This window comes from Telmatherina bonti, assembly GCF_933228915.1.
Source record: "Telmatherina bonti genome assembly, chromosome: 15".
Lineage (NCBI taxonomy): Eukaryota > Metazoa > Chordata > Actinopteri > Atheriniformes > Telmatherinidae > Telmatherina > Telmatherina bonti.
The window spans coordinates 12,981,295-12,996,946 of record NC_136613.1 but is presented as its reverse complement, the minus strand read 5'-3'; the positions used below and the strand labels follow the sequence as shown (position 1 = coordinate 12,996,946).

General features: G+C 39.7%; 1 protein-coding gene across 2 annotated transcripts; it reads right to left on the bottom strand.

The window, feature by feature from the left end:
• Positions 1-979: 979 nt before the first annotated feature.
• Positions 980-15,457, bottom strand: med14 (mediator complex subunit 14). Of its 2 annotated transcripts, XM_079254896.1 has the most exons (29): positions 15,048-15,457; positions 14,560-14,586; positions 14,367-14,472; positions 14,057-14,230; positions 13,545-13,674; positions 13,318-13,446; positions 13,112-13,219; positions 12,178-12,310; positions 11,880-12,030; positions 11,679-11,790; positions 11,257-11,382; positions 10,960-11,038; positions 10,501-10,660; positions 10,211-10,405; positions 9,734-9,868; positions 9,571-9,647; positions 9,306-9,466; positions 8,692-8,838; positions 8,221-8,465; positions 6,357-6,626; positions 5,894-6,140; positions 5,315-5,437; positions 4,911-5,087; positions 2,841-3,079; positions 2,552-2,731; positions 2,310-2,417; positions 2,024-2,149; positions 1,731-1,920; positions 980-1,641 (listed from the first exon to the last, which is right to left on the bottom strand). In XM_079254896.1, exons 1-29 carry the CDS (start codon positions 15,221-15,223, stop codon positions 1,568-1,570), a joined length of 4,305 nt encoding a protein of 1,434 aa, XP_079111022.1. In that variant the 5' UTR covers positions 15,224-15,457; the 3' UTR covers positions 980-1,567. The 2 variants fall into 2 exon arrangements, with proteins under 2 accessions (XP_079111022.1, XP_079111023.1); XM_079254897.1 differs by lacking the exon at positions 5,315-5,437.
• Positions 15,458-15,652: the final 195 nt, after the last annotated feature.

Below are 15,652 nucleotides of genomic sequence, written 5' to 3'. Positions count from 1 at the left end.
AAAAATCCCCCAACACATTTGCATTTTCTCTCCAATTTGCCATCAGTTTTCTGTCTGCAGCCATGTCCAGGGATGGTGGCTACAGGCCCCTGGACCTTAAACTTCTAAATATAAGCAACTAGTCACATGAACGTCAAGCTGTTTTGAGATTAATGTTTGACTTTCTTTCTAATCTCCTGAGACAACTCTCTCCTTCACTTCCTGTCATCCATGTTCAACGTCAAACACACCATGTCACCAAACAGCACACTGATACTTGTCACCCCTTAAAAATCTGAATACAAATTTAAAGAGACCTGATTCTAGTCAGAAGACCTTATTTTTAAATATTTCCTAGGGGAGCCCGCATGTTTTTTATATAGTCCATGATTTTTCTCCAGACCTGTTTCATAAGTTGTTTTTTTGTTATGATTTAGATGAACAATTCAAAAGCAGTGTCTGATTTCATTGGTTGATTTTCAGTCATTTACTTTTATTACTTTAGTCAGTTTTAAATGATTTGTGACTTTTTCTTTCATCAGTTGAGGTCTGCCAACAATTTTGTCCATGTCCGAAGATGCTGTAAAAATACTGCATTATGGTAAATTACATGCTGTTATTAACAGCCTAGAGAAGTACATTATGTCATGTAAAGAAAATGTCATTTTGATGTGTATGAATTTTCAAGATGTCCTTATTCCAGGAACATCTCCTTAAAAGTGGATAAATCATCTGTAAATTTAAAATCAAATATCAAACATGAATAGGTCACTAATAAATGTTGATTTATGAACTTCTGAGCCAAGTTTTAGGAGTTACATGCTACGTAGTGCATTTTCAGTGAGGCGAATGTGGTGGTAGACTACTTTCTGCATTAAATGGAAGATTCTCAAAAGCACAAACCAACTCTGGGCTTGGTTTATTAAATAGCAAAGTCAGATGTCTCAGATCCATCATTCAGGACTCAAAACGCTTCTTAATAAAATACAACTGGCTTATAAAGTTTGTCACAGTTTTACAGTATTGAAAGTGAAACCTTTGAGTGAAAAAAAGTTTGATATTGACAAAGTAAAAGGCGAGAAGATAATTAAATAGTGCAGAAGAGAATCTATATCCCGATACTACAACAGTATCAGTCAGGTGAAAAAAAAAAAAGAAGAAATTAAAAAAAAGACAGAGCTCTTGCAAAAATCTAACAAAGCTGATTCTTTTCCACAAGCAAATATACAATAATGTACATATTTTTGTAAACAACCATAAATTCAATAGAATATCTTGTTTACAAGTGCACCTGGAGGAAAAATAATTAAACATTTCTTTTGTTTTTTTTTTTTGCATTCAACGTTGACTTTTGTCCCAGATCTACCTTCATAGTGAATCAAAAAATAAAGCCTGCGGTTCACATCTGTATTTTTTTTTTTTTTCCTTTCTTCAGAACAGTTACACAACCAGATATGAAGTCATACAGCAGAAGATGAGAAACACAGGCAGCTTTTTGGGACCACAGCTGTTATTTGTGTTTCACCCCATCAGTCCAGCAAAGCTCAGTCCTCCTAAAGACTCGAGTTGTCTCTGACTTGGTAGCCTCTTACTGTCGAGTGCCAGGAGGAAGAGTAAGGTTGGCCATTAGCTCGTGAACAGACGCAAATATAGTGCACTCACCTGAAAGAGAAACACTCAGTGTTAAACAGCGCCATTTTACATGAGGTGTCATTAAAAATTCAGTGTTCATTAACAGAGTGCAGTCTCACCCTGTCTGGAGGGGTGAATTTCATTGAACCTCTTGAGAATATTAGAGACCATGAGTGCTGCAGCCCCAGAGGAGCTGTGCTGTCTGGGGATGTCAGCCTGCTGAGTGAGCCCTGTGGCCATGTCGTAAACAATGGGAACAATAATGCTCACTGGCTCCTGGGGCACTTGGATACGCTGAGTCAGCTGCAACTGTTGGGCAAAACACACCGATGTATGTCAGGTGGTTCCAGATGTGCACAAGATCATAACTAAAGTCCTGGCAGAGCAGGGTGAATGTGAAGCAGCAACTTACAAAGAAAAGCATCTTTGACTTGAGCACTACAGCGATCGTCCCTGGTGGGGCAATGGGGGGAGCACTGGGAGGGATGGTGAGACAGAACTGGACGTTCCACTTGAGCTGCTGAGCCTGGTCAGGGAACTGTAAAGATGAGGTAAGAAAATAACCTAATTACATGACCTTCTTTCAATTGTTTTTGATCTTATTCTAAAATCTGTTGTCATCCGACTGCTACCAAATGTATTGTGTAAAAAAAAAAAAAAAAAGTAATGAGCTACATAACTCGTGAAATTACACCCACCAGTTCCAGTTTCATGATGCGCACACAATCCCTAAGGATGTTAGTTGGTGCCCCCAACAGCTTTGTGAAGGCACTCAGAGTGTTGAATTTAAAAGGAGGACCAGCAACCTGAAATAAGGATGAATTAACAATGTTACGTGAAAATCTTATATTATTTAAAAACACCACACCTTCGCTTGTTAACAAATGCAGGATTTTCATCTTGGATAATTACAGACTCGTAAAATGTTGCTTTAACTTACTCTGGTCTCAAAGAACCTCTCCAGCACCTGAAGTTCATCTGGAGACCAGGGACCTGCATTTTCTGGGGTGACTTTGAGCTGCAGTGTCTGGTAGTTCTTTGGATTGAGGGCTACCCGGCACTTGAGCACGTCCGTTTTGAACATGATCACCCCGGGCTCATTAGAGTTCACAATGGATAACTGGGGGAGACGTGACACAGTAGAGGTGTTACTGTACTGCAGAATAATTAATATGGTTGAGGAAACAATACACTACAGATACATTCAGAATGATCTGTGTGACACTCACATTGGCCTCTTGCTGGATGATCCTCTGCAGGTGCCGTCTCATTATAACCGAACCCAGAAAGCGTTCCAGTGGTGAGCAGAGGTAGCTTCCTGCCAGGCCTGGGATCAGGCTGGGAGTGGGTGAGGGGAGCAGAAGCATATGTAAGGCATTGTGGGTGAGGATGGTAGGAATGGAGGCAGCCCAGGGGCGCTGAGGTAGCTTTCGGGGTGGAGGCATACTGGTAGGCATGACTTGGGAACCTAAACCAAACAGAAAGAAGTACAAAAATAGTAAATATCAACAAATGGTAATATATTGCGTACAAACCTCCTTTCAGACACTGCTTTCAATTAATCTGAGCAAGAAGCCACGTCACCCTGAAGCTTTCACACTTGGGATGGGAAAATCGAATCGAAAAATTAAAAATCTGGATTTTTTTTTTGCTTCTTTTAAAATTGATTTTTTTTGTTTTAAAAAAAAAAAAAAAAAAAAAAAAAGAAAGGATTTTTTCCCCCAAATAAATAAAAAATAATCTATTGTAAATTTTTTGTCATTTTTATTGTTTTTATTGATCTTTTAACTTGTGTTCCTGGGCATTATAGCAGCAGAATGATTGTCTGGCCACTGTGTTGCTTTTTCCTAATTGAAATCAAGAAAAATGACGAGCAAAAATTTTTTTTTATACATTTATTTTGTTTTTAATCTACAAAAATCAGCAATATCAAAGAATTGTGAGAATCGCAATTTATCGAATCGGCACTCAAAAAAAATTGGAATCGAATCGAATAGAGACAAAAGCATATCGTCACAGCCCTATTTCCCACTAACATTTTGCAAAGGTTACATCAGATCTGATTAGATATATACCTATCTGGACATGGCACATGTGTGAACTGGTGCAATCATATTGATGAATGGGCACAAACAGTAGCAGTTGGTTCATTTGGTTTCTGATCAGCTGTTCAGAGGAATCCTGGCAGCTCTATCCCGAATCACTTCCCCTAGGTTTTACCTTTAACATATTGTACCCAGGTCTTGTTAGTCCAAGTCGACTTAAGTATCTGAGATGTACCCCTTTATCAGACCAAAAATAAATATCAACTGCCTCCGCTCACTGCCAACTTGTTTAAAACCATCCTGCTTGTTTGTTAGCTTGATAAGAATTGTTATGGCAAATCAACGTGTTCGAAAAGTAGATTTTCATCAGGACCGAGTTGTGTGTTTTGTTTGGGCTTATCATCTGACAAACGACAGTGAGAGCAAACTGTGATTAGATCAAATAAATATAATTGCTTTTACTTGAAACTACCGACTTTACTCATTACTTGTTACTCATTACTTTGCACATACGAGCTGCGACTTGTGTTGACAGTTTTAAATCTTTGCTTAAAACATATTTCTTTGCACAAGCGTTCAACTCAGGCTAACAGAGACTCTTTATTAACTTAAGTCCGAATTGTTTACTGATTTTTAAATTTGTGGTTACAGTAGTGTATTACTGTCTTGTTTTCTGTGTGTTCTTTTTATTGTTGAGCACTTTGGGAGCAGTGTTACTGTTTGGAAATGTGCTGTATAAATAAAGTTGGCCTTGACTTGTTACAATTTCACACTGACTGTCCAACAAGCTAACACATGTATAGAAGTAACATTTTCAATTCCTTCTGCCCACCAATCCAATTTTACACAATACATGATTATCATGTTAATGCAAGTTGTTGTGGTAATATGACAGTCTGTTGTAAACCATTACTGCATGTAGACTGTCGCAATATATCTAATTTGATTTAATGATCAATCATATGCAAATGAGAAACATCTCATGTGTGATTCTGTGTGACCAGTGTCTTTATGACTGGATGGCATCCCTTTTGCAGGATCTTGAAGGCATTATTGTTACACACCTCATGTCTGAAAAAGACTTTCCTCAGCAAGTATCTTACTGGTATCAGTACCAAGACTCAAGCAAAAATGCCTGAGCATGCTGACAAAAGAGTAACAGAAAACATATGGCCACAACAATCCAGGATATATATTAAAAAAAAAAAAAAAAAAAAAAAAAAGCGACGCAGTGTTGAGAAAAAGAAAACTCACTGGTTCCAGCGCGTGGAGAATGAGGGTCAGGAATGGGAGAGTGCAGCGAGGGATTACCAGGAGACATGCCAGGAATTCTTGTCCCCGGAGAGGGTCCTGAAACTTGAGGTGAGCCAGGCCACTGACCCCTATGGCTGGGAGACACCATTGTATATGGGGAGCTGGGGTCCAAAGGACCTAGGGGGGAGGAAACCAGCCTCTTAGCAATATTCAAGATGCAACGTTAAACACAGCCAGATAAACACACCACTGTGTGCCCACGCTTTGAAAGCCATTTGTTTGATGTTTGCTAATGTCTGCAGCCTATAACAGGACTAGTGATGTTCGGTTCAGCCCGTTCCAGCCCTTGCCCAGCAGAGCAGGGTTACCATCAGGCCAGCATTCATGGTCCCCCTGCTGCTTACCGTGGGGACTGGCAAAGCTGGTCTGGCCCATGGCTATGCCCAGAGAAGACGGAGACGGGGTGGGCCCAAAAGGAGAAGGTGCCCTCAAAGCTCCACTAGGGGAGCCAGAGGCATGGATGTTCCCTGTACACACATACACACATCAAAGGGCTCATCAGACTCTAGGGTTGACAAGTGCTCCTTGCACACGCGCTCACACTCACATCATGTGCACAGAAGCTAAAGCCGGACGGAAGGGCCGTTGACTCTGGCTGGCGGGCTGAGATGGAGAAAAATGGAAGGAGCATGACTAAATGCATGCCTTGTTTCCTCTTGGCTGTTAAGTGTGTATATGTAACATGAGAAACACAAACGATCTTATGGTTCCACAAAATTAAAAGGGCACACATGGCTGCACGTGCTTTTGTTCTGATATACACGCACTTTGCTCTAACAACAAATACGTAAGTGGGCAGAGAGTCTGGTGACAGCAATGTGATGCAGTCATAAAACAATTTAACAAGATGAGATGACACAAAGGACACGTTGACATTCACACTCGTAATTCAGAGACATGCCAAGTAGCACCCATCCTATTACCTGGCGACTGTGTGGGCATCATAGACGGCGAGGGAGTTACATTGGCATGATAATTTGGTGGAGGGGAAGTGAGAGGAGGATATACACCTCCTGCACCCCCTCTAATGGGCTGTGGCTGCTGTGGAGCGAGCTGGTTCAACAGACTTTCCATCACATCTACACCAACAGGGGAAGGTGGGTTGTCATCCTCATTGACTGAACGCCTGCGAGCATCTTGATTGCTGTCTACAAACATGTTCAGGAATGTCTAAAGGGAGGGGAAGAAAGAAAAGGGATGGAAAATGTGATGTGATAAGCTGGATCATAATGCTGGAATATGAAATGTAGAAATATTTACAAAAGGAGAATCCCTTAAATACATTATTTACTTAAAGATAAAAAGACAGAATATGGACACACACAGGAGAGATTACTGAGTAAAACTTAATCTCTTTCACGCTCTTTCCATCTTATTCTGGTTTACCTTGAGTCCTGGAGCGGGGTAAAAGCCTTCAACAATTTTAGTGTTGTCAAAGAGACTGTAGGCTCCATCTCTGATGGCTACCACCCCTCGGCTGCGGCAGTAAATGTCGATGCAGTACATGTTTCGGAACGCCAGTCGGATGTGTGTGGGAGACTGGGGCAGGATGGAGAAACACTGGTAGGCAGTGTTGGTGCGCTGGGTGAGGCCCAGCATGGGCACTGTCGGTAGCTTGTTGATTGCATTAAGAGGAGCCTGTGTGTCAAAGAGCACCTGGACAAACAAAGAAGAAATTCAACCAAACACTGGAGTTAAAGTCGATGGTATGTGATTAGACAAATACAAACTGGTCATGCATGTGATTATTGTAAAACCATAATGAGGAGCATTGGAAAAAAATTAAATATGAAAGAACAATAACGTATATTTTGAGCCATTTCTCCTTTCATTTAGAAGAATGAATTAAAAAAATACATTTTCCATATCCTAATTGTCAATTGCAGTGGAAACAGTACTTTGACTTCATCTGATAAATCTGACCACAGAGAGTGTGTCTGAAGCCTGGTTAAGCTCAAGTAATAAGAATAAAACATTATCATCATGTGATTTTCTGTACTGATCAATCTTGATGCAAGACTTTTTTATGCCCTGATGTACTTTAAGCTTAATTTTTGTTTCATATTCCAGCATTATGATCCATTTTAACATACAGCAACACATCAATATTACAGAAAACATATATTACATAAGCAACACAATTATTTCTTTGTCTTGTCAACATTTACAGCCGGCTGCCAACTTGCTGCGCTCACTCAAGACATTGAGGTTGCCTTTGTTGCAGCTTCGACTTGGTGAAATTGGCTACCCTCACACTGGAGCCCATTAGCACACACTTGCTTTTCTTAACTAATGGAGGAATGAGCAGTTCCTGCATTTTTTGCTTTATGCCTTGCCAGAGGAAAAACTCCTCTGTATTAGATAGAAAGAAAGGCTTACATGTTGAAACAAAAGCACCCAGGCAGCTACAGTGTAACCCAAGAAGCCTTGCTTCTGCACTTATTGATTTGGTGCATCTGTAAATACAGAGGGGAGAGGCTGCTGTGCACCGAGCGTATGTGGACCATTAACCAGAGAAAGAGAAAAAGACTATCTGATCACATGGTGCTGGACACCGGGAAACAGTACAAGATGACACTATTTTGGAAGGTAAAAATGACTAAAATAAAAACCTGAACTATTTGGGAAAATAACTCAAGTTCAGTCTTGGTCTTATTTCTGTCCCTGTTGCAGGGTCAACTGATTCTGCGCCTCCTGTTCTCTGTTGTTAACTCAAGCTATGTTTTGCAGCAATAAAACGGACGAGAGTATTTATACATGATGGTCTGACACATTGCAAGTGTTGCAGTAGTGTGTGGTGAGGGAGAGGACCTTTGTTTGTGAATAGATGGACTGAACATGTGCAATGCTTTTGACTGACATTTCCATGACTGTAAATTTCAATCTAACTTAGAGATTATTTTAATCTCGCTGCCCTAGTTGCCTTGTATAACTATTATACATACAATCTTTGGAAGATCAATAACACTATTTCTTCTCAGCTCTATGTAACATTGCTGTATTCACAATATGCTTGACATCTCATGCAATTCAGTCACATCTGTCAGTCTGACACTCCACTTTTCCACTGTTGTTAAATTTCCCTGGAAAAGACATTTCTAAAAGTAAACACTCAATAACCTTTTCCTTGGTATGAATAACATCCAAATGATCAAACAGGGTACAAATGAAAGAAGCACTATATTGATATTACTCAACCCAATTCTAACAGCACACGTACTGTGTTTTCAAAAACATGCTGTTGTGTTACCTGCAGCAGCTGCATCACATTTGGGCTCTTGTTGAACATTTCCTGTAGCTGGTGGAGGATGATGTTATGGCAGTTGGAGCAGCCTGAGTTGGGTCCCACAGTGCCCAGGGCAAGGTGGAACCGCTGGCTATTCGAGTTCCACTGGATGGTGACAGAGCTGCCTTTGGTTGTGCCGTAGCACAGCACCAGTTTACGATAATTATACAGCCGCACTTCTGAGAACAGGCTCAAGGTAGATGGCATTTCTGGAGAGAGAGAAGTTCCAATGTGTACTTTAATTGACAGAATTTTTTTTTTTTTTTTACTCCAAATCTAAACTCACAAAAGTTGAACAGATTACATTGAATTTTTAAATGAGTCAACATGTTATTTTCCATTTTAGTAACAACAAACATCAAACAGGCCAATAAATCTGTGAAATTCATCCATCACTGTTGTTGCATTTTAAAGTAAAGACAAGGTCACACTTACCTGGCAGTGCACGGGAGAAGTTCAGAACACACTGGTAGAGCTGACTAATGGCATTCCAGTCATTTAGGAACATCTCAACAACCTTCCGCCCACCCACCGGCTCTGACAGGGGGTTTTCATAAGTCAGGTACACATGGCGTGTAGAAGCTACAGAAAGGAACGGATGGGACTCGTTTAGAAGCTGGGCCATGATGCAGACATACTAGCACAGATAATATAGCACTATTTCCTGTAAACAAATGATATGACTCATTTGTTAAAAGATTAGTATACAAACTGCAAACAGAAGCAACTCAAACTAAAAACAAGCCAAACAAAAAACATGAAATCTAAAGCATTATCTTTTAAAAACAGCTCATATTCATGTCTTGGATAAAACAAGATAAACATATTGCTTCATCCTTAAATATCAAGTTGTTATTTGTGGCTGTTCTAAGGGTCTGAAGTACCATCTACTGGAAGTTTTGTCCATATTTATACATGTAGTCTTTTACATATTTCCTATTCATGTTGTTTGCTACAAATCTTGGACTCAACATGTGATGTTGATTCCTTTACTTCAATAATTTTAATATTTTTTAATGAATTTATATATAAAATAACTTTTGACATACCTTGCTCCTTGCTGTGTGTGCTGTTTAGAGGACAGTTGGCCAGCACCAGTTCAGCCACCCAGGTGCGGTTATTCCTTCCCTGCAGGCGAAACGTGCTGTCGAGCAGGGAACGGTCCAAAGCTCTCCTGGTCTCTTCTCCAACACCTTTACAGGGAGGAACCCTGCAAAATAAACCCAACACTTCTTAATATTTATAATTCCCAAAATTTATAACATCTTGACGTAGTAAAGATATCTGTGCACAAATGAATGTTTTGCGGATTACTTCAGTAGTCGTATTGCATGACTGCTGCAATCTCCTTCCACTTGAACTCCCTGATTTGGAATCTCCATGTTGGAAAGCTGCATTGAGGACAGAAAGACGTCAAAGTACTATCGAGAAAACACAATATCAGAAATCACTTCCATGCCAGAGAAATGTGACTTACCTCTGCTCTGAGGCCAATAAAAGGCATGTTGGTGTCACACATTGCCACTAAATGAGCCAACTCTTTGTTGAAGGCACACATTTCCCCTGACCTCTTAGGCTTCTTTGGTTCTGTATCCCCCTGCTCTCCAGATATCTAGTGTAAAAAACAAAAAGAAAAGCCACACACAATTAAGGCTTATAGGCATATATGTCCAATATGGTGTGAGTGCATGCATGCATGCATTTATATATATATATATATATATATATATACACACACACACACACACACATACATACATACACACACTTTGCTAACTAACTATTGAAGTCTAGATTAACTATGGCTAATCTTGTCAGCAAAGACATAGAATATTAATATTTAGATTTTCTTCCTTTTAAACCAACAGTTTTGACTTCACAATAATTAAAATCAGAGAAAATTTTACTTAATTTTTATTTAAAATGTCTCTATAACTACTTAGAAAATGCCTGCCTTTCTCTTTGTTCCAGGTTTGACCTCTCTACATGCTGTAGTGTCCTGAACAAGGTGCTCAAGGTTGGGTTTGAAATGCTGCAAAAGCTGTGCACACATGGGTCCATCCTCTCCGTCTAACTGAGTCACTGAAAGGAAGGAGTATTTGTACTGCAATGCTGTCGGACTGCTAGGCACCTCAAGCATTTCTACCACCTACAAACAAGAAGACATGAAAGGATGACAATAAAAATTTAGAAATAAAATCATAATGGCAGTTCAGCCTATTCAGGAACATGTTACAAACTCACAGTGTAGTACTGAGGAAGACGGGTTAGCTTGATAAAAAGTTTATGCTTGGACAAGTTGCCGATGGGGTGAGAAGCCGAGTTGGAGAGGTGAAGGACATCTGTGCAAACAGTAGGAAGGTGTTTGACAGACTGTCGACAGCGCTGCTCCCCCAACCAGAACCTGGTCGGATAGGGAGAAAAAGTCAGTCTCTTCATGGAAACTAAGCTGTAAAACATCCAGGATCCACAACTCATCAACTGTCTTAATACTGCTCACTAGTTCAAGACTGTCACAGCTCAGGCAATTTGCCTTAACATCCATCATCCCACCTTCTAAGTTCATGGTTGCTAAATCTGTAATTTGTCAATTTTGATTAGTTAAAGCAGATATCAGACTCTGTTGTTTATTTGTTACTGTTCATGAACTCTTTCTGCTTTCACCCATAATGTCAACTGTAAAGTCATATTCATTTAACCTACTTCAGCTGCTGAAGCCATGATATTATGCGCTTTATATCGTCGTTGATGGTCTTTTCAATATCATCCAGCATGGACTGATCTACAGAGAGAATAAATCAAGGTTTTATGTTCAGAGCTCAGAATGAAAATTATTTTACAAAACCAAACCATAACATTAACATACTGTACTTAGGTTTTTGTGCTTTGGCTTTTCATACATAATCATTAAAAACCCAAGCAATCAACATTTATAAAAAAATATATATACATATATTAATAATAATTAAAGGTTTTGAGTTCATATTTGATTCTGCTTACCCAATCCATACAGCATGGGTTGAAACATGCCAGAATGCAGATCTACAAAAATGTGGAGGCACTCTGAACGACCACAGGGCTCAAGTATTGGAATAACCAATGTGGGTAAAGCGGTCTCAATGAATGCTGAAATGCAAAAATGTAAGGTTTTAATAACACTGTAAGTTACTGGAAAGCATGGTTAGAAATATTAAATGACAAAAAGGAAATGTAGGATATATGAGAACGTCTTTAAAACCTAAGCATATAAGTCATCACAGTTAAAACCACAGATAATACCTCATTTCATTTTTTTTTTTAAATGGATAAAATTGTATATAAAATGGTGCAATCATTTGTGGAAAGACATTATTTAGCTTTGCTGAATAAACGCCAAATAATATGTTTTTCTTATTTGATAAGAAAGAAACTAAAATACATACAGTTATCACTGGGATTACTGGTCTTTAAAATTGCCTTAAGTTCCTGCAGCTTCTGATGGGATCGGGCATGCACACTGTCGATCAAAAGCTTTTCCACTGACAGGTGGTCGATCTAAACAGCAAGCCGGAGAAAATAAAGGCTGTTAACTTTATAATGAAATTAGATTTTAAGAAACATTTTCCACAGAAAAAAAATTGCACCTTCATAGCTCTTTCCATTAATTTTGAATCACATGCAGGCAGAGGTGGCTCATGAGATATTTGTAATGGCTTAGATCCATCAGATTCATCAATCTTGATTGTGACTTTATGCACAGAAGCTGTGCCTGTTTTTCTCCCCAAAACCTGTTGGCTGTAGGAGAAACAAAACAAAAAGGAAGAAACTTCTTAAAGGAATTCAGAAATATTGGATTGTATTGCTTATCTAGCTTTGGAAGTTTTTTAATAGAAATCTGTTTTCCTGTCTGTGTATGTGAGAACAGTTATTAGTAAGTCTTACTTCCAGACAGAGAGTGTGAGGTATTTGGCTGGCACATATCTTTCCTCCTGCACCAGGTCTCCCCAGCGCTCTCTGATCAGCATCAGCGTCTGAGAGTGGAGTACCTCAAGCTGCAGTGACAGACAGAAGGAGTCTGGGAACAACACAGTTAAAGAAAAGAACAGTGTAGCAAAATACAGATCAGGTGACTGGAGGTAAACTATTTCTTTTACCTCCCCCATTAGCATTCAACACATACACACACATATATCCTCAAGACATAGCTCATTACTTAAAGGGGTGTTTGTGCCTCACACAGACTGCTCTTTGAGATGGTGGTGGGAGAAAGGCAGAGCAGAGATGTACTGATTAGCATTGTGCTTAGCACAGTTGTGCTCATCTCGCATGCTTGATTAAGGACTTTGATGACAGCTCAGTAGCAACCCTCAGCGTGAAAGATGTATTATCCCAGAGACTTCAACTTAAAGCAAATTCACACACCATCATCATTGCCTGGTGCAAAATAACATTTTATTTATGCAGTTTGATTAAAAAAAAATAAATAAATAAAAATAAAAACATTTCTAAGACGTGACTGACTGTATTGCCATAAACATACATATGGGTGTTCAAACAAAGGCATCCATAAAGAACTACAAAGCACTTGATCAGAGTAAAAACTGCCCTTTACATGCCATTAAAAAAAAGGCTCTCCTGTTAATTAAGAATTAATGGAGGGTGAGGTCTAAGGAGGACGCTGTTCTGCAGCTGTGTTGCTCATTGGAATGCTGCACTTGTCGGCTTGATCAGTCAATACTCTATATGCTCCAGCACACACTCCCACCCAACTGCAGTAATTCGAAATGGACTGGGACAGAAGCCAAGTCGTTGCAGGCAGGACATACACAAGATGCCTGTGCGTGCATGCACATAGACAAACACAAAGAAAGGATACGCAAACAGTTGTACATATCCTGTAGGGGTTTATCGTCTGCACAGAGACGGGCCTGGACCAACTCGTGGATGAAGTTCACCTGCAAACTGTGGACCAATGCTCTTCCGTCTGTTCAGAGCAAGGGAAAAGATTAGCGATGAAGTATACCATCTCATCTTGTAAATGTTACTATGGTTTAAAGTAATGTTAAAGGAGTTTTGCTTTACCTCCAGTTTCTTTGTCTTCCACCAAAATCTCCAACTTCAACAACCTCCAGGGAATATCAGGATCATCTCCCATTACAGTCAAGGTAGCCTCAAACTCTCCCTCCACACGAAACTTAACTCGGCCATTAGCTAAAGAAGTTCAAACACACAAAGATATTTCTGGTGCAAATGAAAGCATGCTAAAGCAGTTCTACAAAGAGCATGTTAGTTTTACACAAACTTCTTACCAACAGTGAGATTTGCGAGCTGGGGTGGCAAGTCTGTTGTGACAAGGCGGTGACGTAGAATCTGATTCAGTTGGTTCAAGGTGGTCTGCTTCTCAGTTTTCGTAATGGGATCTGGAGGAATGATCTTATCCTACAACAAGCATAGAATCACGTATGCTGACTGCGAAAAAAAAAAAATATTCTAATGGCTCACTTTTCCACACAATGCAATTACTAACAGAGAAATTAAGAACTGCATAGTAGTGTAGTGGTTAGCCTCTCTTTGCTGGGGAATAGCCTCTGGATATTGTATGGTTTCTCTCTGGGTATTTTTGGTTCCAAAACATGCATATTAATTGGTTACTCCAAATACTCCCTAGGAGTTAAGTGTGAGCATGGATTCTTGTTTGTATCTCTGTTTTGGCCCTGCTGCAGACTGGGGACCTGTCCAGGATGTAACCTGCCTCTTGTGTGATAATTGCTGGGGATTGTGACCCTCAATTGGAAAAAGTGGTATAGAAGATTAGACTTACTCGTATGCATGTGGGCAAGCGCGGGTATGATCCTGTAGTCAGCACATCAATGGCAAAAGGAATGGCAAAGCTGGGTAACCTAGCATGTACTAACGCATCCCTGGCTAGTGATGCCAGTCGATCAGCTGTATCCACAAATAAGATGGTTTGCTGGTCCAGGAAGCTGGAGATCATCTGTTAGCATGAACACCATGGGAAGGGAAAAGGTTATTTCTTTTTGTTTTTTTAATGAATGAAAGCAAATAAATTTTTAGCACATTATATACACCAAACAACATGCAATGGTTGAATTTAAATATGCACAACATACCGCACACTTCTCAACTTTTCCTGCATTGCTTGCCCACTTCACCAGAGCAAGAAGACGTACAAACAACTGCCTGGTACGGCTTGCAAACTGGACAATCTCAATTTTCCTGATCAAGAACAATCAGTCCAAAAGTTAATATATATCTATACATATCATAAAAGATTATAAATAATAATGGATGATTTAAAAGTACCTCTCCATGTCCGTTTTTCTGGGCAGCCTAAAACAAACAAAAAAAGATTAAAAAAGATTCTGTAATAATTTCATTCAAAGCAAAGTATCAGAACATCACATTTTCATATAAGTTATGGGAAGCTTATGAGCAAAGTCATTGCGTTAAAAATGTGGAAAATACTAACCACAAAAGTAAATTTGATACTCCAGTTGCATACTTACAAATCTACGCAAGTGCTTCCCTTAATAACAAGCACATTTTCATTTAAAATCATCTGATGGTCTTATGTTTACTTTTATCCTTCTACTATACTAGCAGCTGCATGCACATCTGCCACCTACTCATATAAATATTATCAACACAAATACAATGATAGTAAATTCAATGGTCAAAACAAAAGAAACCAGCAATTTTCATTCGAGTTATTTAAGTTTATAAATGTAAGCTGGTTAGTCCACTCGTTAGCCTAGCGAGCTAAAAGGCCTACAATGCTAACAGTTACTTACAGTTCCGCCAGTAGTGTAATTTCATGGTAAGTCCTCTGGAGAAGAAACTCAATAAGCAGACTCAGTCGGACACCCTGAGTGGCCGGAGCTCCAGGTTGAGGTGGCTGTGGACCCGAGACAACTGGACCCCCAAGTGGGACAAGTTGCCCATCTGAGCCGATCTGCACTGGAGCCATTTTAAAATGACTGCTCAGGCTAGTTAGCTGCAGGCTAGTTAGCTACAGGCTAGCGCTACAACGGAAGACTCTGAAGGTTTAATGGCTTACTCCACACGAAAACACTTTCCTTGCAGCCTCACAACATTTCTCACATGGTAAGAGTTTCTCAGAGTATACTTTGTTATTTTACTTGAAAGAAAACTCAGCAAATGCATAAATTTAAATAACTCATTGCGGAGAAGATTCAATGCCGCTCAGCCGCCATCTTTGATATCGGGAGGGGGGATGATTATTCCGGAAAGGGTGGAAGAGAAAACCCGAACAAGACTTTTGAGGAGTGAGAATTCTGATTAATTTTCCCCCCAGCCGACTACGTTGCGGTCCTACAAAACTATTTGATTAACGGGATGTATATAACTAAGGCCAGATTATCCAATGGGCATTATG

What these genes read in the sequence shown, in the direction of transcription:
- med14 (XM_079254896.1), bottom strand. Translation starts at nt 15,223, where the DNA reads ATGGCTCCAGTGCAGATCGGCTCAGATGGGCAACTTGTCCCACTTGGG. An exon ending in GAAAAGTTGAGAAGTGTGCG is followed by an intron (nt 14,231 to 14,366) that starts GTATGTTGTGCA and finishes TCATGCTAACAG; the next exon opens with ATGATCTCCAGCTTCCTGGA. An exon ending in CACACACAGCAAGGAGCAAG is followed by an intron (nt 8,839 to 9,305) that starts GTATGTCAAAAG and finishes TCCTTTCTGTAG; the next exon opens with CTTCTACACGCCATGTGTAC.